At 37.1% G+C, this 27,694-nt stretch overlaps 1 protein-coding gene across 1 annotated transcript in view; it reads right to left on the bottom strand.

Annotated features, from left to right (window-relative positions):
• Window positions 1–4,025: 4,025 nt before the first annotated feature.
• CCDC6 (coiled-coil domain containing 6) overlaps window positions 4,026–27,694 on the bottom strand; it is a gene marked incomplete at both ends in the record, with an annotated part of 49,148 nt that continues 25,479 nt past the window's right edge. Inside the window, 7 exons of the mRNA XM_082002069.1 lie at window positions 4,026–4,217; window positions 6,579–6,703; window positions 10,541–10,641; window positions 13,922–14,078; window positions 16,606–16,766; window positions 18,483–18,586; window positions 23,630–23,758. Of these exons, the coding sequence (XP_081858195.1) occupies window positions 4,026–4,217; window positions 6,579–6,703; window positions 10,541–10,641; window positions 13,922–14,078; window positions 16,606–16,766; window positions 18,483–18,586; window positions 23,630–23,758 (969 nt within the window). The remainder of the gene's footprint in view (window positions 4,218–6,578; window positions 6,704–10,540; window positions 10,642–13,921; window positions 14,079–16,605; window positions 16,767–18,482; window positions 18,587–23,629; window positions 23,759–27,694) is intronic.

The raw sequence follows: 27,694 nt of genomic DNA, 5'->3' as shown, positions 1-27,694 counted from the left end.
TCTGGCATATTCAGTGACTTCCTCTGGTCCACAAAGTGGCAATGACTCTTAACCTCTATCTGTACTGGGACTAGTGGTTATTACCCAAAAGGAACATGAAGGATATCTTGAGTACTTATTACAGCGAGATGTGGAATTTAAAAAAAAAAAAATTAAAAAATATTAAGAACTCTAGTCCGAATCCAAAAAGGGCTGAGAGAGGAATTCAGCTCCTCAGGGAACTCGGGAAACCAGATTGTCTCTATGCATACAGTCCATTTGGTAATTAGGGGCTCTGTTTTCTCTCTCTTCGAGAGGACAGATCTTTCCCCTCAAGGAGGCTGTTGTAACATATGCATGTATTATAATTTTATAGCTTACACTGATAAACCTTCTGGTTTCTTATGAGATGGCTTGAACTGAAGAAATATGCTCTGCATAGTCCATGCTCTGTAGACTCCCAAGGATCAAAAAGAAATAGACTGCCATGACTGAAATAAAAAGGAAACATCAAAGAGTTGAGCAGTGTTAGAACTCATATTGTTTGTAAAACTAAGCATTAGGATTAGAAAAAGCACTACGAGACTTAAACAAGGTCCCTGGATGCATCCTCTTAGTAAGCAATAATCAATACCGAGGATGAGAGATGGCGTTCTTTGATTGACAAAGTATGCAAGGCCCTTTTATTTGTCTCCATGATTAGTTTCCATTTATTTTACAAAATATATGGAGTCTAAATTGTCTCATATTGGCAGTGCAACTCACACAGATCCCAGGAAGCTTTCTTGTTTTCACTGCTTCCAAGACTGCATTTTTCATTCAGCTGAAGTGTACAGGGATTCCACCCAGGCAGATGGGTTCCTGAACATGAACATTTAATAGGAAAGGAATCCTGTTCTGTTCAGCTCCAGTACAGCAGTTAATTGCCAACAGAAAAGCACTGACACTTTCTTGAAAAACTCTGCTAGTCCTTTCTGCCCTTGGGAATACGCTCTCAGAGGAGTACACATAATTAAAGCAATCTTATCTGGCTGTTAGCTAGAAGACTATCCCCGAACAGTCCCACCTCTTCTTCCAAAGAACTTCTCTGGAACAAATCGTGGATAAAATAAACTCTTAATGCTCTACAGAGTATCAGCTGCATTCCAGTGTCCAAGCCAGATCCCTTGAGAGAAAAAGTAAAAAGAAAGCTGCTTGATTGTCAGAGAGGAAAGCATTACTGAGACAGCTTAAAAAAAATATATATATATTTTGAAAACCTTTAGCTGTAAAGGAGTACACTCACAAAATGCTCACCACAGCTAAAAATTGCTTCTGTGCCCTTACACAACTAGTGATGATGCAATGAGCAACTGACAGGCATTAGTAATGGAAAGGACAGCAGAAACCCACCCAGCTGCTTCTGACATAAAGCAGCCAAGCACTTAAGCCCTCATGGTAAGCTGGATCTCATTGTCAAGCGAGTTTCTACAGTCAACAGGAGGTCTGATAAAATCACAGCTGCAGAATCATAATTCATGACTATAATTCACAAGGAAAACTGAAAATTCATTTACATTTATTAGGAGATGGTTGTGCACAATTCCTCATCTTATTCAAAAAGTCTACAAATAGAGTTTAACACTTCCGATTGCAAGCAAATGTTTGTTCAACGTTCTCATTCAGGTAAGGCCTACTTCGCGCCTTGTTACACTTTCAGGATTTAGTACACGTTTGTCAGTTCTTTACTTTCCTCTGGTAACAGTCCCACTGGAATAGTAAGGAGAGTTCACTAAGACACTTTATAACAGCAGCTGAACTGGGGTTACACAAATTCAGGCTTGGAATATGCTTCAAACGTAAATTATTCTAGGCAATTTTCCATTTTAAGATCTTAAAACAACACTGTCAAAGGCTTTCCCTCTTAACCCCGCATTTATACTACCACCACTATGAGCTCACACTCTATAGAGCCGTACGTCCAAGAATCTCAAAGCACTTTAGAAAGGAGGGCACCATTTTAAATAGTGGTACACTCGAGCTGGAATTCTACTTCTAAAAGAGTATTTTTTTTTTTCATCTTAAGTTTACAAAAGGACAAGTGTCAAACTAATCCAATCCTGTCTTGACCTTAGTCTCACCTCCAACTGTCTGTAATTTTCTCACATGCAATCCTATCACTGACTGAGGAGCTCTGTTTAATTACAATGCTCACAGCTGAGCTTCCTCTACGGAAAGGTGAGCATCTGCTATGGTTAATTATTTTCAGATGGAAGCACTGGTCAAATTTTAGGTCTGCCACAATCTTGAGAATCACTTGATTGGAGAGTCACTACCATAACTAATGTAATTCGATAATGCACTTGATCCCGTATAGGTTTAAGAAGTGTAATAGACATATATATGTATTTCTCTAAATTCTCTCAGAGCTGAAACTACATAGCTACAGTGAAGAAATTCTAGTTTTGCCTTAAGCGGAACCTTTTACAACATTATTTTAACTTACTATTTTGATTTAGAGCACTAATTTTATAAAGATTTTCAGTTTGCAAGTCTTGAATAGGTGAGCGGCAAACATGAAAATATATGTACAAGTGTTAGTATACTACCAGAATGCTGTACTTCCTTCTTAAAAATGTCCTTAATAAAGCATTAGGCATGTCAAACAAACTTTTGTAAACAAAAGATAAATTACTCATGTTCTGCTCTGATTATAGCCAGATACATATTCTCATAAAATAAACATTCTCTTGTCATTTTCCATGGCCCACATATCCATATACATGAGGTAAACCACTTAAAATCATCAATAATATATAAGCCTCAGTACTCAACAGGAACCTCAGGAAAAATATAACTGAGTAAGATGTCAACATCAAGACGTGACACTTTGTTCCACTGCAAAGTGAAACCAATTTATTTGTGCTAAATGCATGGAAAGAATGTATTCAGAATACATTTCTTTATACATTGTACCGGCTTAGGCTGCTAAATAAGCATTCATTAGTGCCATGTTGTGCTACTTTCTTGTACTCTGTTTCTACCAAGCAATCCAACATTTTGGCTGTTATACGAATATATTCCTATATCTTTATATCTTATTTTCTAACAGACTTTTGAACATTTAGAATACCTGTTCAAACTTTGCTTCAGGGGAATCACAATTAATATATTTTATCAAGAAAAAAATTATCATCAGCTGTTCTCTACAATCACATTGCCTTCTGCAGCAAAAAAAAAAAAAAAAAATATCAAAGAGCACACTTTAATCAGCTATCAGTAACCTGTGGGCAGGACCACACTTACCGAAGTTAATTGTGACAGATCACACAGTATGGGCAGCTTACAGGTTAAGGTAAATGTCAAGTGAAATCGTCAAATCTTAAGGTCCACGAATTGTACATTCCACAGACTCCAACAAGCCAGTTCCCTCACTGTAAAATTCGGACTGTACCATACGTTTGAGGTGCTTTTAAAAAGAAGTATGGATGTGTCTGTGTGCTGAATTAAGCTTACTTACTACGTAATACAATAAAGTATGTCTCTTGGGCACTGATTAGGATGTCTGACTCACTTTTGCACTAGAAGCTGTTATTTCAAATGACTGAAACGTAGTGCTGATTTTCCATAAGCTTGGTAAACACTGTAATACTTGAGAATTTATCATAGAGCCCATCATGCCTTTAGTTTTCTGCAAATTGTCATGAAAAAATATAAAAAGGTATCCCTTTAATTTTACAAACCTAAAGCCAGGAAAATGAAGCTTTGGAGCCAAGCAAAACGACATAATGCCGTATTACCAAACAGAGTAGCAAATGTTCCAGCCAGAGAATGGACATACATGTAGTTCAAGTAAACACTGATGGAAAACTTTGTTAAGTTAGTGTTGTAGACCCACAACACTGGCTGCATTTTATACAAACGTTTACAACACAATTAACAGTGAAGCCTATATAACCTCAGTGCAAATAAGTCAAATCCAAATATGCCAAGCCAGCCTTTGGCTTTTAGTAAACTGCTCCATGTTATGAGTCCACTTCTGACATACAGACTGCTGAGCACATGCACTAAGGCTGAGAGGAGGGATGCACTGAATGTTGAAAAGTGGCTGACTGCGATGCTGCGGATTGGACCGTAGGTTGCACAGGTGGTGGAGGTGGTGGCGGAGGTGGCTGCACTGGGGTCTGCGTGTTTGGAGAAGGAGGAGGAGTGGGACGTTTAAATTTGTCAGGGCTGTTACTTCTTCGTGGTGAAGGCCTCTGCAGAACAAATATTGAAATCATGTTTAACACACTCCTCAACAACGTTAGGTGCAAGTCCTCTAATCAATGTACTGAGCTTCACAAAAGAGAAAAAGAAACAAACACCACAAAAAAACCCAAACAATTATATGGGAAGAATCCATTTCAAAACATTGCAAAAATCACAATACAACCTCTACATAAAACAAATGTTACTCTGAAACAGAGCAGCAAAGGGGAAGTACTGTTGAGATCAAACAGAACATACATTCCTCCCTGCCAGCTTGCAGGAAATGAACCCAAGACATATGTCCTGAAGATACATTTGCCTATGATGACCAGCAACCTAAAAAGAAACGAGAGATGCTGTAGAGACAGCACCTCCCAGCTGTGCTTGCCCCAACCAGTAGGGGCTGATGAACTTTAACTCCATGCTGCCGGTGTATGAAGTACTGCTATGGGGTACCTGAGTGTGGGTGGAAATGTTTCCATGCCAGAGAGTCTGCCCAGAACCTCTAGCATTCTGAAAGACTCTTAGCCTACACACTGCAGCAAGACCAAAGAATAACACAAGCTGTCCTTCGGAGAACAAAAAAACCAGATTACAACCCTTTGAGCTGCAGGAGTGAAGCAGTTGTTAAAGAGGTCCTCTCAACAGAAACCGCAGATTTTCAACAACCAGCACATTTAAACACAAAAATTTAAAACCCACTTTATCTTTACAAAGCAGTAGGAGAAGGAATCTTCTATAATGTTAGCAATGTAAAAATATAAATTACACTGCACAACACTAACTTCTGAGCTTTTAAAACCAAAATGCTCGCTACTTACCAATACAGTTAGCATTAATCAAGAGCCTCATGGCAAGACAAACCACCCACCCACAATTAATAATCACCCATGGGTGAACAGCTCTGGGGAGAAACATGATTACAGTGCTATATCAAATGTACTACAGGTAAAGTCCATTTATTCTGTAATGGAGATCAAAAATGAAGAGTCAAGAAGCAAACTGCAGTTTAGTCAAATCATGTATATTGTAGCTATTTTTCTGCACAACTATGTACAATAGATTAATGGTCTATGCAAAAAGCCAAGGGATTCTTGACAGCTGACTGATATCTCTGAAACACTTAAAATCATTTATTGCATTTGTGTACATCTAATAACATGAAGGGACCTGGTTTCAGTATCAAGACAAAGCCAAAAGCTACTTATCAACACCTTTGTCAAAAAAATTAGCATTTTGTCCTGAAGATGATCTTTTTCATAGTGACTCAGTGTGACACCAGTTAACTTACAGTTTCAGAAAGAGTAGTATTTCACAGAAACTGAACAGAAAAAGTTCCTTGAAAAACTTATTTATAAAATTAGGAATCAGGTTTTCCAGAAGCATAAAGATCCTCCTGTGACTAACTCATGTGACACACAGCAGTGATCAGGATTCTACCTTCCTGCTGAGCTCCAGCTTCCCTCCTGTTCTACCCACTATTGTAGCATTCCCACTGATCTTTGCTCAATTAAATTAACAATTTAATGCTCACCTAAACGATTTTAGAAGCAACCATTTTTCAGCATTCCAATAAAAATTCTATTGAAACATGTTTTCACATCTGAGAATGACAAGTATATGCAAAAACTTTGCAGGATATTTAAAGACTACCTGTTGAGAAAAATCAAAATGGTCTTGATACAATAACTATAAGGTATTTTGCCAAATGATTAATATTTAGGCTCTGTTTGCTCATTAAACTCCACAAATATTTAGAAGAAACATGATTAAGTAGAAATGCATCAAACACCGCAGGTAAAAAGGAAATCAATCCAGTTGAAAGATATGAGAAATTGCCCTAACAAATGTTTATATTAACTTTCTTCTTTGCCAGTGAGAATAGAAAATAAGAGTTAACTGCCTGTTACAGTGACATGATGGTAGCATTGTGTGTCATCCTGAAGAAAACCTGAGCTTGGAGCAACCTCAGATGACTCATCCGTCAGATGGTGGAGACTAGGAGAAAAACGAAAGCAATGTTTTTACTTCCTGGGATAGGCTTAGTAGCTTAGAACATCAGTTCTCACACCCTGCCTGCTGATCCATAAGATGATACCTATTACTGTCCTTAAGATGATAATACATCCTATTCTTTTGCAGAAAATAAGGTTCTCCAAAAAGAATCAGTTTCTGAGGGGTGAAGAGGAAAATCAGGGTTGAAGAAAGCAGCAATAGATATCTTGGAGTAAGGAGACAAAAACAAACATTTACAAAAATGTAAATTGTAAATTTTTTACAAAATTGTAAAAAAGCTTAAGGACAAGCAATTATAACTTTTAAAAACCAAACTGACATTGGTAAAAATATTTACTATTTTAAATACTTACTGTAATACCATGGGATGGTCCCATATGTTGCACATGAAGGCCCGGGGAATTGTAGTAAGACATTCCAGCTCTAGTCAGTGAAGTTGGTGGTGTGAAACCAACTGTGTGACTTGCATATGAGAGACCTAAAAATTGGTAAAACAAGGTAGCATCAACATTCTTTTTTATATTACAAACTCAAGTGTGAGGTTTTAAAATTTTTTTTAGTTCTGAATCAATGACAGGTTAAGAAGCGGCAACTGCTGCCAGAGTAGACATCTAAAAAATACTCCTTGTACTGAAAAGGGCGATGTAATTTATTTTCCTGTAGTAAACTACCGTATGCTTCAAAACATATATTGCACAATGTTAAACGTAACTTTTCACTTAACATAAATGGTGTAAGGTTCCCCTGGCAGCTTAGTTTTAGTTCACAAGTACTTCCATCCAGCCTTCCCTTTCTCCTCGGAGGAAATGGTTCCCTGAACAAAATACAACCTGAAGAAGCAGAGAGGTTGTGCCTGGAGAAGCCACTGGGCCACTACAAGTTTCCACAAAGAAACTGGATGTAGGTGGCTCCTCCAAGGCATACCAGATCCACACCCAGGGTTCCTCGTGTTTTGCCTCAGTGTTTATAGGCAGGGGCTCAAAGATCTTTGGGGCTGCAAAGTTAAAACATGCTGGGATTAGTTGCTAGCTGGACTAGCCTAGCAACTAACACTTAAAATTACAACTTGTTTTATCCACATTAAGGAAAGCCTAATATTCAGAAGTGCAAACATCTCATACTTCTGTCTAAATATTTCCTTTCTGCAAGAACTGATTTATAAAAATGCAGAGTACCTGTATAGCTAACCAACGTAAACAGAAACAGTAACTGCTAAGTCCTTAAAGTTCAGACCTTGAACTATTCTGAACATTTTGACTATTTCTCAAAACAGCACATTTTCCAAAACCTTTAGCTCATTATTGCTTTCTGACAAAAATACCAGTAAGGTAGGAAGCAAGACTTTTCTCAGCTGTTCAGTATTAGACACTAGCAACTGCTTTGGATAATTATGACCAAGGACATTTCTAAAGGTCTATTAAACTTTTATAACACCACACAGGATTTAACCGTTTTCACACTTCTTCAACAATAAAATCAATGCAAAACAGTGCCACTGCAGCTACAGTATGCATCGACATCCAGATTTGTTCTTAACTGCACATATCTGTGTTTGTGCCTACAACTGATGAGAAAAGATCGGGAGCGGCGGGGGGGGGGGGAACCAAACAAAAAACAACCAAGCCTCAGCTCAATAATGAAGTCATATAAGAAAACATACCCCTCTTGCTCTCTTCAGTTCTAGGTTTGATTCTGCTACATCCCCAGTGTATGTCTGGTGCAAATTATGAGCGGCTCCAACAGAATCACTGTCACTTTACAATACTTAAACAATGCAAATTAACAAAATTAATCTCCTTTTTGACTACACAATCTAACTGTCTGTACCGCGCGTATTTTGTACCTAAGTGCTTTCGTAAGTACAAGGACTGAAACAAACCAATGTTCGGGTAGGTGACAACGTGTTGCAAGTCAGAGACAAGAGCCCAGAACAGTAGAGGCAAAAAATATGCTTTAAGTCACCTTTCCAACATAACAATTTTGGACTGCTTTGGGATAAACCAGCTCCAAAAGTTTCACAAATGCAAGTCTACATGGCAGTCAAAGAAGCCGTAACAGAGTAGTGCATGTACATCCAAGGTAGCTCATCTCTGCAGCCTAAAACCTCTATCTAGCCTAGCTACAGAAGCAAAGCATAAAACAGTTTATCTACACTAAAGACTAATTGGTAATTAGAGTAACTAATCCCCAGCTGCCTACGAGTAGTAATATTTCCACTATCTTCACAGTTCCATGCACTGTGCTAGAAATCTTGGCAGCATCTCAGCTTGAGAGAGTCCTCAAAAGCAGCATCTCAAGCTCAAAAGGCTCTGGTATTCAGGAGCCAGAATCTGACCCATTAAACCTGACCAGCTATCCATATGAAATTACAGCGTTTATAACTGGTTTCAAATGATGTTTCTACAAATTCAAGCACATAATTTCCCAAATGAAACATGCCAAGTCATACAGTTACTTGATGCAAGACATAACTGTTGTATTATTCTGTGCTGACACTTTTGACAGTGTCCTACTGTACTAGTTCACATACAAAGTACTCTCAAAAACTATTTGTTTTCATCCATTACTGCATTCATATATACCAGACAGCTGTACAAAATTCCCTATTGATCTCATTAGTCCTCTAACAAACTGCTGCTTCTATTTTTCTCAAGTCTGAAACTTCCCAGCTATGGATGTTAATCAGATGTGGAGAGCAATGTAGCTGCCTGTGCAGAAGTGCTTGCCTGGAATGTTTACTGTACCAACTTTACCAAAATTGTAAACTCCTGTTAGAAAAGATCATTTCTACTGTGCTACTTTTAACTCTGCTTCAGACAGTGTTTCAGCATCCCCCGTCTGTGGGATATAATTCCCACTAGAATGCAGCACTCCTCTATCAGCTGCTAATGGGAAGTTAAATCCACAGGGAACAAGGGACAGTCCCAGTATAGGGAACAACAAACCGAGAGAAGACTCCTGCGCATATCCATCAGCATCTAAATTGGGCACAGTTCTAGGTAATGTAGGATGCAAGCTCGTAAGTTACCAGATAATTTTCCCTACACATACTTTTAATTATAACCACTGTGTGGACTGCAGACACGGAGTGCAGTTGAATATTGTATTATTATGAAGGCTGCGCATGCATAACCACGAATGCCTGAAGTAGTTACTCCAGAACCGTTAGTGTGACTATGTTTCTGTACACCCAGTTAACAGGAAAAGGATAAGAAAACATTTTCTTGGTAACATACCTTGCAAACACTGAAAGTGATTTGGCTCATTTCAGAAGCCCAAAAACCTCTTGAAAACCTCATAGTGCTCATCTCTAACACTGTAACATGCCTTATGGCCATAGCTAGCGTTCATACATGCTTACTCCTTTTGCAACACCTGGATGAAAACTATTTTGAGTCCTTCTGAAAAACCTAAAAAGTCAATCTTGAAAATTAAAAGAGTTTAAAGGCATTTTATACGTTCTAGCAGACCTGTGTAATAAAACGTCTCAATCCCATCTTGCAGAATATGTTGATATAGAGCACATCTCATTTGCCCTTAATGTAGGACTCTGCCCAACAGGTTCTAAAGGTGAGCTTGGGAAAGCAGGGCATGCAGGATTCACTTCATTATGTACAAGTGGGTTTGTGATCGCTTATATAACATCCACGGCCAACAACTTGTAATGAACATCCAAGCATAATTTTAAGGAATTTTAAATTTCAGTCAATAAATGTGTTAGCAACACAAATACATTTCCTTTTACTTAAAAAATACATTCAGTAATTAAAAACTCAGAAAAGGTTAGTTTGCCTTTGTTATACCAAGTACTAGAGACAGGAAATCTTAATTTTATAGCTAGTGTTTTACAACAGAAAATAGCAGAAGTACAAAAGCCATTTCTCTACTAAACAGAAATGGAAATTTATTTTCTTCCAATGTGTTCAAGATTAGACTTCTACAAGGTTTGATTCAGAACACAATAGCAGTCTCATTAGTAGTTCATCACCAAACTCTAGAAATCTGTTTGAACTATGCATCCTGTTGGGCAACTTTGGGGGGTGGGAGGGAAGAGACAGTAAGAGAGAAAAGGAGAGAGCAAAAAAGAAATAAAAGTTCAAGTGACAGCTACTTAACTGACCTTTAATATCTGTTCACAGTGTAAAACAGAACCATCCGAAAACATGCTGCACTAGAAGACTTCTAAGGCAAAAATAGTCTCACATTTATGATGCAGTTTTTTCTCCACACTAACTTTGAAAGGCCTAAATCTATTAAGAGGGCACATTACTATGTGATGCATACAATAATCTTAGAAACTGGGTTAAATATTTACCAGGTGATATAGGTCTGCTAGAACTTGGTGAGGGTGTATAAGGGATAGGACTGGACACAGTGCGAGGTCTTAATCCTTGTGCAGACATCTCATTAAAATATCTAACAAAAAAAGGTAAAGAATAATTAGATTAAACCTTTTAAAATGTGCCACGTTTTAAATGTTTCACTGTGGTTTTTTTTCAACTCCCATAAGAATCACATTAGATTAATGAAGGACCAGTCACCTCTAGGAAGTCATGACAGGAACTTTCTTCATTGCTGAAGGCTCAGATATTGGCTTAACTTTCAATGGAAATATCTTAGTCATTTGCAGTTAAAACCATACAAGTTGCATACGATTAGAATAGTACATATTAAGGCCAGAGGTATAAGTCATATAATCCAATCTGACCTATACTACATTCTTGCACTTTATACATCATTTCTACATTGAACTCAATAGCTTGTCTGGCTGCAGTGTATCTTCCACAAAAGCATTCAGCACTAATCTGAAATCATGAAAAAGGGGAGAAAAAACCAAATCATTGAAGTATTGATAATTTGTTCCAGCTGATCAGCCTCACAGTTAAAAATATGTCCTGTTTCCTACTTGAATCCCTCTGGTCTCAACGTTTAGCCATTTGCTCATCATGTCTTTTGCCACTGGAACAGAGAGACATTTTGAACACAGGACTTTCTTCCACTAACGATACTTCTAGGCTGTGTTGCAAGACACCTCCCACATTTCATTGTGGTAAACTGAACAGATTAGAACCTCAGGCAAGTATTTTTTCCCACCTGTAATAATTTTAGTAGTATTTACTTGTACTTTACTCACTGAATAGAGTGAAGCTTCTTCACAGCTGTCAAGTGCTATATAAAAGATGATGAAAATCATACCAATTGCTCCTACTTCCCACTTACTGTTTATATCTCAAAAGTAATTTTTTCCACAGCACTAGGCTGGCAGCTTTCAGGTTGACTTGCTTATGCACTCTCCACATAGATTTTTCAGCCATTGTCTCGATTAGAGGTTCCCCTGCTCACCTTCTCCTGCACATATGGTTGCAAATCAGTGCACCTGGGTTTATACTATTACATTCAGCTGTGTTTCTTTACTGGACACAGCAAAGCAGCAGGCAAAATTAGCTACCTAACAGCCCTTTGGCTCTTACTCATCTTCCCTTCTACCACTGTGTTGCTCAGAAATTCTTAGGAGCTACATTTATTTCCAGATCACAGAAAGAAATACAGTGGAGCAGTGTTAAAAATAGGAATATTTGATCGAATTCATAATGACTACTTTGAGGTAGACTACTTGTGAGCCAGTTCATAACTATTTGAAACATGTTTTGATACTGCATCTCATTGATTTTTAACCAGGATATTCAGAGTTACTAAGCCACAACACTTAACACAGGCAGTACACGGTAGTGACATCAAAATTGGTTTAAATTTGGGTAGATCAGGTAATAAAAGTAGCTGCAATAGAGAACACCAGAAAATTAGCAAACTGGCAAATTAAAGATTAATTAAATACAAGTTTTTTAAAGAGCTAACAGTGGCAAGGTTAGCAAAACTGAACTGACTAGGCTACCTCTGCAACACACACTAACTTGTAATGCAGACAGTACATGTGTTACAGCAAGGCAGTGGTCTTTGGGATTTAATCTTATTTTACTCTACATAAAGACAATTTGCTGTAAGTCACCCTAGTACCTGCATCAGGTGATATGGAACAGCAGCACACAGTAAGTATGTTTCCTGGTTTCAGATACTTTCCTACTACTCCAGAGAACAGGACGGAGGATTGAGAAGACAAAGCTATTGCTAGTCAAGAGGAAGAAGTTTTGGGAGAGCTGTGTATTTTGCATTCAATAAAGCATCTTCATCTACCTCCCATCTACAAAAAATAAGTTTCCTCAGCTAACAGAAAGCAATTTAAAGAACTGAATAACTGGATAATCCACCATCATTTTTAGGCAGACGATGTAAGCTGATAAATTTTACATGTTAAAATCATTACTGCATTTTGTCATTACAATTATTTTGTCTACACAGTTCTCCTAAGACTAACCAATCTAATACCTGCTTTGTCCTTCACTTTACTTTGTATTACTTACACTGCAAATACCTGTTTTGGACTGATTCTGTCACACCTTTGTAGTAGCAAGAAAATCAACATGACAATGAAATTTCTTAGAAGTACAGAGTAATTCATCAATTTTTCCTGAATATTCTTGTTCACCACTGCCTACAACTGGCTGACAAAAAATTATTAGGATACTCTACATTTTGTAATTAATACTGGTAATTCACATAGATTTACATTTTGACTGTATGCCCATTACAATGAAAATGTTGGCAGAAAAGATTAGGCTAATAAAAATAGATTACCACACCAGACTGCTGTGTTTCTAACAATTTAATTTATATAGCATTCACTACATCTTAATGCCAGATGCTAATGCAATATATGCCAGTTGCCTAGTATTTCATTAAAATGAAAACACTACTTTGAACTGTAAGGGTGCCCCTTGAAACAAAATATCTGGTACTTTGTTTCTGGTAAATTATGGCTTATAACAAATATACTGATGACCCAAAAAGAAATATCTCAGTATCAAGAGAATACACAGCACAGGGTAACTTTTTTTTTTTTATTAAAGGACCACTAGAAATCCAAAATAACATAAAAGAGTGCAACAAAATAATGAGCATCTGATAAGAAATAAGAATGTTTTATTCCAAGTGTACTTGAAATCATCTTTCAAAATGTAACACTGTCATATGACTATGATGTCAGAAAACACTAAAAGGCATCATGTAAAACCATGAAAAACTCAAGACTATCTGTAAGGTCAGTACAAGCAATGCAGCTGGCAGTAGAGAAAAAAGAAAATCAAGTTCTTTGGACATCAAGAACAACCCAACAGTTCTGGAAATGCATCCTCTCTCTAAGGCTTTACACGGCATCCCTTGGTATTTGGCTGAACACGCTCTACTTTCTGCAAAGGATAAAATAGCCCCAAGTAAGGACGTTGTTCCAGAATTCCTTGCATTGACACATTAGCAAGTCTGGGGCAAAACAAAGGTCCTACGATCTCAACTGAATCTCAATTTCACAGCTATATTTATTTCAATATATATTATCAAAACCCTAAGCAATCTTCAGATATAAATAGTTTCTTTCTCACCATTAAAACTAATGCAATTCCTCTGCAAGTTTGAGACAATTCTACTAAAGATATTCCTGGACCATGCTGAAATTCGGTATGTACATTAAACCCATATGCAGGTTATTTCTATAAATACTTATTCTATAATATTAAAAAAATCTGTATGAGTATTGATTAATAAGCTGAACGTCAACATATCTGGATGGCTAGAAAATACAAACCTTTCATCATCCATTTCTAAGCTGGATTCACTTTCTGACAGTTGCCTGCAGAGTGCTTCCCTGCGTTCCATTTCCCTCTGTAATTTTCTTTGAAGTCTCAAGTTTTCTTCTCTCATATGTCGTTCCTCTTCTAAATATTGTGCCATCTTCTCTGAATCTGAAATTCAGAATTTTGTTAAAATTTGATTAAAATTCAATTTCACAAACAGGCAAATATGTTATGCCTAATTTTACTCCAGTAGTTCAAGAATGAGGGTGTAGAAAACACTCGGGATGGATCACGCAAAATTCTCATTTCTAAGTCATTAGTTCAAAGCCTAATTCACATCAGTAGCTACTAAAATAAATACAGGTTGACATTAATTTTGGAAATTAAAGGTAAAAAGCAATTTACTTCATTGAATTTGAAAAGAAAGAAAAAAGTCAAAGAAGATAATAAAACCAAAACCATAAACAAGAAATACAATGATTCCTGCTCCACTAAAATAATGCTATTCGATGTTTACAAAGATTTTAGTGCAAAACAGAAGAAATTATTTTAAAGGTGTATTTCCATTTTGAGGGCAGAAGCACAAAACAAGTTCTGAAAACCAAAACACTTGTATTAAATTGCTACCTTGTAAGTATTCTATAGCACTCTCTCACTTACACACTTTATCACAGAGATTGGTCAGCAGAACATGTACTGATATTAAAAGCCAACAAGTGGTTTACTCTTCACATCAAAGGGTAGTTTAGAACTGCAAACTCAAATTAAGTTCCGCAAACGGCACTTAAGTGATCTGGCATCACAGGCTATTTAAAGCGATAAAATCAAATTATGGAAAGCTATGAAGCACTTTGACAGATTATTCAAATAAAATGGAATGTATGATGAAGACTTAAGACACGCATAATGTATTTTGTGAGGTTTTCTAATATATGATCAAGTTTACAGTTAATTCCTCGATTAAAAAAGAAATTCATAATTTGTGATCACTTCTTTATGCAGCACCCTTCAATCAAAAAAATATTCCTGTTTTAGAAGACGGTTCCCAAACTATCAACAATAGGCGATGTGTGTCTCATCCGTGGAAATATCACTTACTAAATGTGACAGTATCACTCACTTAAAACCATTTTTATACCAAAACAGTTCCTAGACTAGAAGCAAGTGCTTCAGGAATACAAAACATAATAGCAATATCAGAATGTAGTAAGCAGATTTTATTAAGTATTTATGAATAATGCTAGAGGTTCTCCAACAACCACATATTGCAAACACTAAACTGAAAACTGTATTTCAGTTTCATCTTCTGCTTGCAGGCTAGCACATCCACCATTTCTATCAGTATTGCTCTTCATAGTGCAGCTCTGTTTAATCTGTTAACAAAGGGAAAGAGTGCTTTTAAACCTAGATCTCCTTTTCAATGAGAATTGGGTTTGAAATGCTTCTGAATTTTTACTCTAAGTCACAATAATTCAAAAAGAAACCACTTAAAAATAATGGAGAATACTTGAAATTAATTAGGCTAGATTTGTACAAAGAGTGCTTTAAATCTAAGGCCTTGCTCTTGTTCTGAAGTTCAGTAAGTGAAGGCTGCAGTGCAGAACTGGCAAGTACAAAGATTAGCAGTCCTTATCTGCTGTTAACTGACACAAATTATTAATACTACAAACTTGCGCGCAAGGCCTCTGCACAAGAGCACTCTCCCATCATCTCCGTCTTTAAGGAAGGCTGCTGCCTCTGGCAAGCTATTTCTTTAGATGGCTCTTAAAGTATTGCTGTTGGCCTGTCAAGACCAGCACACCAGAGAGGGGAGAATATTGCCTGTTTCCCACTCGCCCGAGTTTTCTGTCCATATGGTTAAGTACCTACTTACCTATCAGTAGAAACATAATGCTACTGACTGGGAACTGCGTTATCAAAAAAGGCAGAACTGACGAACCTCAGATGGAAATTTTAGATTTAGCACACAGGAATGAAGGATTGGCATTGCAAAGATCGCAGGAAGGGGCAAGAAGTAAGCAGCTCAGCGCCGTAGCCCCTTCTCTCGAAAGGCAGGGCAAGAAACAGGCTTTCCACTTCTGGTCAAGGGTCCGTGAGAGTTTTCACAACAGAAACACACAGACTTCTACACAACTGTTCATTCTGTCTGCCTTCAAAGCAATTTTACATAGGTAAGAACAAAATAAGATTACTTGTTCTGCCATATTGTGAAGTCAAATAGCTGCCTGAACACTTAGTCTAACACAGCTACAAACAATTAAAGGCAGCTGCAACCTTTAACAAGTGAAATTCTTATACACAACTGAACTTTATTTTGCTTCGCTGTTATAAATTAAGAATTACTCAATTAACAAGACTCTTACAAAGTAGGCCATAAGTATGTTTTGAAGAATCTAAATGTTGAAATACTGCTAAGTCTCTGGAAAAAAAAAAAAGAGAGAAATATTTTTTCTAGCCCAAATATATTCAAGAAATAATCACTGATTCTTCCAAACATCCTCCTAGTAAAGCTAAAAACCCCCAAACTGCAGTATAAATACATCAACGAGCAATAATATGGAAATTATGAAAATGTTTTAATCCAAACCTGCCCCACTTTTTTCCACTTCTACCTTAAATTCAAACTCATGAAACTATATCTAAAACTCTTACATTACACAACCTCTAACAGATTTAAAACAAGTTGTTTACTCACGCTGTAGCTGTGCAGCCCTCAGTTGTTTCTTTAACCTCTCCACTTCATTCTTCAAAAATCTGATATGTCTCATCATATTTTCTGGAGAATCTATCTCCATTGATATGTCTCTGGGTGACGGTGGAGCAGATACTGGCTGGTCTAATTTCTCCTGCAAAATTCTGTATAAAAATAGTTCAAACCTTACCTTCTATTCAAATGAAAATAAAACCCCTTAAAACCTCCAGAAAGCCACCACAAGGATTCTAGCAGGCATAAAAGTTTTATTTTAACTACTGTTTTTGGGGAGAGAATTTTCTGAGGTTTTGTAATACTTTCTTTTCTAACTCAATAAAAGGTAAAATCTGTTGTCCAAGCACAGATGGATTTTCTAATATATTCAGACATTGACACTCCCAAATATTTTTGCATACAGTTCAGGAAAACAAATTCTGGACTATATATAGTTACCTCAGTTTTATACTCAAACACTACTTATTCCACAAAATCATTTCTAAGCAAATTCATTTAATCTCTTACGAGTTTTTACGTTTATGTTCTTAGAGGAGGAACACATATTCAAGACGAAAAGGTGAGTAAAGTATGTCTATGGTGAAACACAAGCTTTTCTGTGTTTCACCACTACCAAAAGAGAAACTTTCAGGCATTTTCTGAAGCATAGTCAAACAGTCTCCCCCTGCCCCCTTTTTTTTAATCTCCAATCAGAAAAGTATTCCATATAGTCAAGGTTTCAAATACCTCAAATAACTGATTGTGAAGGCAGGAGTAGTGAACTTCTCTAATAATGAAATAAGCATATGGTAGATACTAAATGTTCTAAATCACGATTTTTGGAGCATTTTTCAGCCTGAAAGCTTTAAACTGTTCTTCACTAGAAACATGTGGATTGGCCAGATCCAACTCTACCCTGAAAAGCAGGGCCAGCATTATGAAAGCACAGCTCTTTGCACAGCCTAGTATTCACACGTACTATACAAAGGGGTACTACTGCGTGGTCTGACTCCACCCATAGCTCCTTGTAAGAAGGCACACAGTCTGAGATAAATTAAACCAGAAATGGTTTGGCTTGAAAAAGGCTTTAAAACAAAGATGCACAAAAATCCTACCAAAGGACCATCCTGCTATGGATTTACCACTGCTGTATCTCACATGTAGCTCTTCAGAGCACCTTCCACACGCAGGGGTCTGTAAAATAAAACTACAGAACCTGCAGTCCACCTAGGGTCAGGCGTTTTCTGAGGCCCCAGTCAAGATTCAGAGTGTGACACTAACGTAACTGTCCTTAAACATGCAGAAGAAAATACAGTACTAATCATCTCTTCTCCCCTACTCCCTCCCAAAACAGAGTTCTTATAATATGGTATTACAGAGAGGGTCACTAATACATATTTTTTCATCGTAGCTTTCCCATCAATACAAAGTATCACTGTCTTAACGTCTATTGAAGAAGCAGTGGGAAGTCTCAATGACATGAGTGCACACCACTGAGAAAAAGCTGAAGTTTTCTTCAAGCAGATAGGGAAAAAACAAGAGCTTCTCATATAACAAATACACTAAAATACCACATTATTTTCTCTGGGCCATGAATATAAAGCTGACCCCAAACCAGAAACTTTAAAAAGAGTCTATCAGCAGTTGCAAAAATTCAACAAATACCTTCGAGCTTTCCCAGGTCATTTCTTATACTATTTAGTTTCATCAACTTTAAGCAATCAAGGATGTGGCATCATGTAAACAAGGTGCTTTACAACTGCTTTAACTTCCAGGTTTTCATAGATTAAATAACTCTTATGGGACAGAGATGAACATACTTAATCCAGAACATTATGTAAATGATACATCTCCCACGGTAACAAACACACTGCGACAAGACAAACCGTTTTTCTGCTTCAAGTTTATCCATCCTCTTCCAGAGACGATTCACTAGTGCTTCTTGTTCTTGTTCCAAAGTATTTTCAAGGTCAATCTTCTCACGTCTTAGCTGGAAAGGAAAAACAATCAACGAAAATGATGGAAATTTATTTGTTGCAAGGAAATGCCATCAGGAAAGATCATCGCTATAAGAACACCATTTTACGTGATGCTGTACAACAGCAAGGAGAAGGTGAAGAAGAGACAAAAATCAGGCACAACACACTGGTCACAGAGCCAGTGAAAAATCAAGAGATTCAGGAGTTGCACAGTTGTCATCTCCTTAACGGAATTTTTTATCACAAAACTTGTAGTCTCTGGCCAGTAAGGAAGAGCTTGAAATCTGGACACATGGTCAGTGATGACATGACAGGCCTATTCAAAGACATCTCCTATTCCACACGTCTCTGAAGTTCAAACTCAATTTACTGTCCACTACACCAGCATCTATTCTTTTAAAAAATTATAAACTTTTTTAGTGAAAGAATCACAGTTAAGTAAGTCAGAAAAAGAAGAAAAGCCACGTTTGCCTTGTGTTAAAGAAAGGAGCAACATAACAAAAATTGTAAAGAAAAAATTATGTGAACTGCCTTAAGTGTTACTGTATCAACTCCTACTAGCAGAAACAAATGTATTTCTATTTTAGCAAAGGCTTTATAAAAGTAAACGCTTAATTTGGCATTATTCCCACTCCCCTACTATGTGAACATTCTTGATTCTACTATAAGCTAATAAAAACAGATACAATATAGAACCACACATGAAGAAATCTATTACTAGTATTTTAGTACAAATACAATGCAAGTATTAATAAGAATACAGTAGAATACTAAGAGGCACAGGCTGATCTTATTCAGTAACACGGGCAGCTGAACTCCAGAAGTTAGCAATAACGAAACGTATGGGAATAGATCAACAACTTTACAGGTGGAAAATAGCATGGAGGTATTTTTCCCAGCCAAGCCTTAGTTAACACTCGCCACTTTCCTGATGGGCAAAAAAATCCCACATTACAAAATGGAAAGACTGAAAACAGATTAAAGTGATATCCTCACGTTTACTGTGTCACTGGGTGAAGTGCTATTACAGCATCTAAATCTGTAAGAGCTCTGTGCCAACCACTAAATTAGTACTGAGACACCCAAACAAAGTTTAAACTTACACACTTCAGGTAATACTGCAAGTTTAATGAATGTACAACTTTCTTCTTTAAAGCTTAGAGGAATTAGTTACTGTAAGTAAAAATAGACATATATTGATGAGTAATAGGAAATATCATTAGAAAAAGAAACACATGTAAATCTTTCCATGTCTGAGATGTACATTAACAGCTGAGGGAACTTGCACTTCAGTAAAAGAGAAGCCAGGAGCAACATGCGTCAGCCTTACACGAGGGATGAGAACCCGGATCCTGACCGACACTTCACTCCCCACACCAGCAGGAGCCTGACAGCATTCAGAGGGAAAAAAGTACACCAAAGTGTCCTGGGAATCTGCACATTGTGTTGCTACATTACCAACACACAGACCTTCACTACATTAGAAAGCTGTATATATAAACACATAACGAAAAAGGTTTGACTGCAGGTCACTACTTCTGCAGCAATAGTTTTTGCATCACTTCAGTGCAGCATGGTTTAGACGCACCTGCTCTGACAGAGTCTTTTACATTATGTTATTGACCTAGCACCAAACCCACAAAAAACATACTGGTGAAAATAGACCTATTTCATTTGATGGTAGGAAGAGCAGCACACTGGAATTTGAAGACGGACTGAACTACTTATAACCTTGGATTTGAAAAAATCTAAGATTACATTTAGTATTCTAGCAAACCATCACAAGGGCAGCAGAGTCCATTAACTAGAACTCTGCATGTAGGTGAGCGTGCATAACAGCAAAGTCAAATCATTAGCAACAATATACAAATGAGCCCTGTGTTGTGCCCTGAAGGCTGACAGAAATGCTCTGAACAAACGCCAAAGAAACTGGGTTGTGAAAAAGAGATCTAAAACTCCACATTTCCAGCAATATGACAATTATCTTCCGTTACTGATCTTGAATGTTGTCCCAGTTCCTCCCAGTGTCAGGATATTAAAAACTTTGAGGATGAACACCTTGAATTGAACCTATAGGAGAAGTAACTGCAGCACCCTGACAAGAGCTGTGAATTCAGAGAATAGGTATATTTGTTTTGTACTAGGCAGTTTCAGGTGAACTTTGAAATGTAGTTTAACTCTAGTCAATGAATTTGTTAGGAACATGATAACATTCTGAACTAAAATAAGCAGGATGGGATTGTATCTCAAGACCAAACCAGTGGCTCTGCCAATACTAGTGCCACTCTATTACGGGTTCAAAGTTACATTCCAATCAAACATCATTTAATTTTTACCAGCACAACAGGGAAACAAAGAAGTACTGCTTGCTTTTTTGGACTTTAATCTTCCCTTCAGAGGAAGGGAAAAATCCCTTTTAACCTTCCTCACCATCCAGTTGTGTTTCTTCTCGTTTCTCTCTTTCACACATACACTTACTTTACTTCAAATGCAGCTAGAATATCCATCGTCTGTGTATTCCGGGATTACTGCTTCTTCAGTCTTCTTGACCACTTACTAACAAGCACAACTGTTCCCTCCTGAAATGGAGATCTTCCAAATCAATGAAAGTTGAATATGATCTCTGCCTAAGCCTACTATCCCAAATTTCACTTCTCCGCTTCTCGTCTGCCCCTCCCCCTTTGTATCTTTAATTCTTTGCTGCTCTCCAAGAATATCTTTCCAGAATATCTTTACACATTTCATGTGCTTCTCCTTTCAAAAAAGCAGACATAGGAGATTATTATTAGCAATTTAGTTCTTATTTCTCGTCTCTTAACTGCATCGCTTCTAGTTACCCACTTTACTGTATGAAATAGAAAAGCAATTAAAAAGAGTAACAGCAAGACTGCACAAACTTGGCCTCTCTAGAACAAAAAACTGACAGCTATTTATTTCCTATCAAACCACTGAACTATAACACAGATCATTATTGTTCATTTTAACTGAGACATTCAGTTAACAAAAATAGTCACATGTTGCAAATTTCTTCTCCACTAGCCTTCAGAGAAGAATGTTCTGCCACTTCAAGCTGACTTAAGAAAATTAAGTCAGGTCACACTTGAACCCTAAGATCCAACTTAATTTTTTACTTAGGAATAACATTCTACGCAACCATCACTGCTACAAATGGGCTACCCATCAATCACGGGTGGCATAAGCAGCTCAGATGAGAAAAAGCAAAGGAGGAAGGACAGAAAGCATACATAATTCATGTTCCATATTTTAAAAATAATAGTTTAGTGAACATATGTTGTAACTATCTGCCCACTGGTTACAGCGATAGATCTAGTAATGCAGCCTTAGATTATGTTCAAAGCATTGCTAAAGAACTCCTTCCAAGCCCTGTTTAAGAGGTCTCCCAAAGGTTATGCTGAAGCTCGTGACAATCTCTCTTCCTTAATTCCCTATGTGAACAATAAAGGCAACATTGCTCTGCTCACAACTTTTGGTTGCATCTTGCTGGGAAAAGCACATGCCCCAAAGGCTGTTACTTCAGCTGGGTAGTTGGCACAATAAGTTGTTTTTTTTTTAAATTTGTTTAAGAGAAGAAAGCATGCTGAAGTTCAAAGTAACTTGAGATTCACTATACCTTACTGTAAGAGAAAACAAAGGTATACATTGCATTACATATAAATATGCATGTAATTTCTGAGTAAGACTGACAGCCAAATTTAACATCTTCATAAACAAAGTAAGTTTTTAAGGTCAGACATTTGAGAGAAAAACCTGGCATCACCAAAATATCAGCAATATACCTTTTGACCAATCTATTGTTGATATTCAAATGCAGCAACAAGTTTCAAATTTTATGATTTCATGAGTGTGTCTGCCCAGAACAATGATAAAAAAATAAATATCACTAAAACTTCAGCTGTGGCTCACGCTAACATTTGAAAGACTAAACCGGTTTAATATGTATGCTTTCCATTTTGATTAAGTGGCCACCACCACCACCTTGTGGCTAACAGAGTTATTTCAAGCTCATGCTAATTTCCATGCTGGCTAAGGATTTGCTGGCAACTACATCTTCCTACCCTCCTATTTTTCAACTTGCTCCATAGATCTCTCCATATAAATGTTCGCATAAGAATCAAGAAAACCCATTTCAACATTAAGATAGCTATTACTTTATCCACAATGTTGACTGAGATAAGACAGTCATACAAAACTGGTAGAAAGTGAGATTACCAGCAACAAAAAAGTTCCACGTCTGATGAGAACAGCAAAAAAATTCACAGAAATAATGTACTATATTTACACCACCCAAATTATTGGAATTCCACAAGCCAGAAAAACTGAAGTTCTTGAACAAGCCTGTATGTTTCATCAGTTTGCCAGTCAAACGGACTCCTCCTAACACCATTGAGACGCTTTGATGCACATGCCTAAAATTAGACATAAGAGCAGTCCCAATGTCTAAACTTCCAGTGGAAACATGACCAAAACAAGTGGTGTTTTATCTCCGTAATCTTCATTGCTGTCTAGGGAGACAGGGAGTTAGACCCAGTCAAATCTCAAATCTTTAAGTATACACATAGCTGACATCTCACAGTTCGAGTCCTGTACCATCCAAGCTGTCACAGAAAGGTGACCTAGAGCAGTTAGACCACATACATACTGTTTACTGTTGTGCTTAACCGCTATCAGAAGTGACAGTCTTTCTCACTATCACCATAAGAATGGAAGCTGATGCACAGCAACAAGAAGTATTACTTACAAAAAAGTTGTGTTTACAAAAAACTCACAGCTGTCCAGCAGACATGAAGGCCTGCAGTAAGGCTACTAAAAGTTACAATGGCCATGAAAAAAAAAAATAATGAAAGTTTCTCATAATAAATTATGTTAATGATTTACTGCTTTGAAAGTCAAACTGACTTTTCTATATTCTTGATATTGCCTAGTTTCTTACATACTTTAAAAATTAAGTCAAATCTACTACAAAACAAGTAGGGTTTTTTTTCCCCCAGAATCCCTTGTTTTGCAGTCATATAAGCCTGAAAGTAAGGAGTTACCTGCTCCAGGGTGAGCTGCTTCGAAATTGTATCATTTTCCAGTTTTTTAATCTTCTTCATCAGTTTGTTCACTTGAAATTCCTGTTCCTGCTCCAAATGCTGCTCCAGTTCAGCTTTCTCATGCTGCAGCTAAAAATTTAGGAGACATGGAAGTATTTTAAACACACAAGTAAAAGCATCAAACATTATGCACTATTTATATGTTTATTCACACATATTTATTCTTACTGGATGTTATATTCTCTACCGATAATTCTTCTCAAAAGACTTCAAGATGCACAACCCACTCAACAGCCCTTCAAAAAGCAACATTTTATACTGTGTTCCATTTACAAAGCAGATGGAAGTAAAGTACATTTCCAAATATTTAATAAAGTCAAATCAAAATAGATACATTATATATACACACACATTATATATGTACATACATAATATATAGCATATAAAATAATTACAGACATTTCAAAAGTCAAAAATCTATCATAATCTAAATGCATCTCAAGAGCACCCAAACCATAAAATGCAGATCTTAGCATTTCCTTCTCCCAGGCAGCCAAAAGTTTAAAATCATGACTGAAGTCATACTACTGAAACTGCTATGCAACAAGACAGTAAAAAAACCCCCAAACACCTCATTTCTATTCCTATGCTAGCAAGAATCAAAATATTTTGATGCCGTAAAAATACTGGTTTCAAATCAATGTTATAAATTTTCTTAACACTTAAGGGAAAAATGTTTTTCAGTTAATATTTCCAATGGAAAAAAAAAATCTTTACTCTCAAAGCTCTCAAGCAGATGGCAACAAAAAACCCCCTTACATTTTATCATAAATTATGGCTTGGAGTAGAGTCACTTTTAACATTAAAGTAAAAAACACAATGGAATCCCTCCGAGACGTGGATCCAAATCTTCCTGTAGATAAAACAGTGTGACTGGCACCATGGGATGAACATGTGAATTTGACTTAGGGAAAATCAAATGTCATCAAAAGACAATGGTGTAATTGCACTGTGCTCTAGCAATCCACTGAAAATTGCAGGCACTTTTTTCCACCCGCTTATTTTTCTACGCCAGTTCTTCTGGCTATCGCACAATACATAAGATCATAGTGTTTAAATGTGTGAGGAAAATCTGAGGAAATGGAGACACACCTCACAATCATGGACACAAGTTGAGGTTGCTGGATATTCACAGTGAAGAAATATACTTTGATTTTAAAATAAGCTGAAATTGCTAGTTCATTAATTCAGTTCTTTTTACTGGTATTTAGAGACAAAATGGTCTGTGAAGTGCAGCCTGGCAGAGAGGTCAGAGCAGAAAGGCTTGTGTGGAGAGAGCATTAGGCAGACAGTAACTACTTATTAATGCATGTGTGGGAGAAGTTTGCAGTTTAAAAGTATATTCAGGGCTTATCGAATTTGAGATTTTATTTTTCACAAATTAAACACCTGAATAGTAATTAAAAAATAAATTTATTCATTTCACTTGCTAAATTACAGTATTTTTTCCAAAACCCCTGACACCCATGGAAATTTCCAGGCACTTGAAGAGAACTAGACTCCCAACTTGATAATCACTGAGACTATCATGGCAGCTCTTGATCAAATGGTTAGGAAATTTTGTTAAACTGCTTAATTGGAAATAAAGCCATCTCATTTCTTGTATCAGAATATGCAGTGCTGCTAAGTGAGATTTTCATGAGAAGAAAAATCTATATTCACACTTTTAAATTAAAATTCTGTTTCTGTTGTTTGATAATCAAAACTGTGAACGTTTCTTACTTCAGTATTTGAGTCAAGCTTGGTTGGAAAAAACACAGGTTTAATATGAAAAGGACATTATTTAGTTTTACAACTCCGTAAGCGCCTCTCCCTTCCTTCCCCACCCCTACGCAGCAGCTAGAGTTGAAGACTGAAGATAGCCAAAGAGCCCAAGGAGGAGACAGTGTGCAGATTACCACCCAGCTCAAGGTACTTGCTGCACTTCCATCAATCTTCAGTTTGCTTCATTGAAGAAGCTGGACACTTTTTTTTTTAACCTAACTAAAAATTGAGACCAAAGCCAGTTGCTGTAATCAGCTTATATGTAGTTAGCAAACTAAACTGCGTGAAAAGGCGCACAGCCAGAATCTCTTACTCAGCCTAAAGCCAGATGCTGCTAACAGAAAGCCTGTGGCTGGGGACTGCCAGCACTTGCAGGCGGTCCCGTGAGCCAGGCAGGTCACACAGGCGTATGAAGGCACCTCAAACCAACTTCACAACAAATACCGTTTCTTGCTCGTGTGCTTTATGCAAATGCAATTACTGTATTATTTAAAGCAAATTGAGCTGCAATAGCACAATCTTGCCTGTCAAACCATTCCTTTTAAAGATTCCCGGAATTTCCATCACATGGGAACTGATGAGGCTTACTCGTTAGATCTGTAGCTGCGGTGTAGGACCTACTAAACCCTACCTTGGGAGTGTGAACATACCGCAGCCAAAGGACCATCCCAGCTGATCAGAAAGCTATTAAGTGAAGCCGGGAGAGATCTATTACAGGAATATCTTCTATTCTAATTTTAACATAAATACAAGCAGGAAGTTACGTATCTGGAATAAGAAGAAGAAACCCAAAACCACTTTCCTTTTTGTTGCTAAAAGGCATTATAACATGAAATCCCTCTTGGACGTCCTGATGAACCTGCTTCATTGTCCTACTCCCCTTCACCCTTTCAGCTTCATTATTCAAAGTGGGAGAAAAATACTAATAACACACACCAAAACACATATTAATGGTGTCTGTCACTCAGAATTGGCTAAGATAATTTTTCCCTTTTATTGGTTTTGATCACAAAAACAAACCAAAACAAACAAAAACCAGTTAATACTGAAACCCTAACACTGAAAAAGAGAATTGCTAACAATGAGAAAATATCCACTGGTAAAACACTGGTGGACAGTGTTTATTTTTACTTAGTATAGTAAGAGAGTATTTTCAAACTGTTTTAAATTATATGCAATTATAGAATCATAGAGTCATTTAGGTTGGAAAAGACCTTTAAGATCAAGTCCAACACCCTAACCCTAACACTGCAACAACTGTTTACAGATACACCTACAGCTGCCAGCTAAAGAGAAGGAAAAAATGTGTTAGAACATGTCACCTTGATGACAATGTCTACAGACCTTAAATTGCATGTGAAAACTGTAGGAGAGATACTGGGGGCATTTTCAGCTACGCAAGATCAAAGATAGGCTGGTGCAAGAGAGTCAGCTAACACTTTAAAGTGAGAATGGGGCTATCAAACACCTGAACACATGCACTCTTTCTGCTGCTGAGTTTTCTAAGTCCTACACAACTACAGTAACATCCTCCTCTCTACAGAAATAAGTTTTCTGATACAATATAGGACCACGTTTACCTTACTTCCTTATGGTACTGGCTTATTCTGGGACAACAGAAAGTGTTTATGAAATAATGGAGCTAATGGATGAAGTTCCCCCTCTAAAAAACATCCCTCATTTATCCCCAGACTATGACCTTGTACATGGTACTGAACAGTTTATTTTTTACAACTCCAGCCCTCAAAAGTTGTCCAATTCCTTCTTTGCTGCGTCCTGAAAGTCCTACTTATTAAACAAATTTGTATCAGCAGTTTGCCTCCTCTTTATATCCAGATGTTCAGCAAATAAATAATAGATGAGCTGTCTGTGTTTATTCCGCACAATCACATTTGCATACTTGAGCTGACACATCGTATTTTGGAGAGCAGGAAGGGTAACAGCTTATGTTTACAGACTTACAATTTTTGAAAGAATTGTCAAGAACCAGATTTGCATGAGAAACAGTTCTGCAGAGCCTCCCAATTACTTAATCTGCCAGACAACATGTTATGCTATTATCTTGGTATGCTGTCACATTTTCCCTTCAAGGACAGATACTTGGACCAACATGCACTTCCAAAAATATAAGGGTATTGAAAAAAATCTGTATGATTTTGAAAGGGACTGTTGAATAATTGACTTTGTAAGTCCAAACAACATTAAAAATTAATTACTCTTTTGAGCAGCCTTGTTTCACAA

The sequence above is a fragment of the Phaethon aethereus genome (genome assembly GCF_964289735.1).
Source record: "Phaethon aethereus genome assembly, chromosome: 7".
In the NCBI taxonomy this organism is placed as follows: Eukaryota; Metazoa; Chordata; class Aves; order Phaethontiformes; family Phaethontidae; genus Phaethon; species Phaethon aethereus.
Note: the sequence above shows the minus strand (reverse complement) of the source record. Positions and strands in the feature narration are given on the sequence as shown.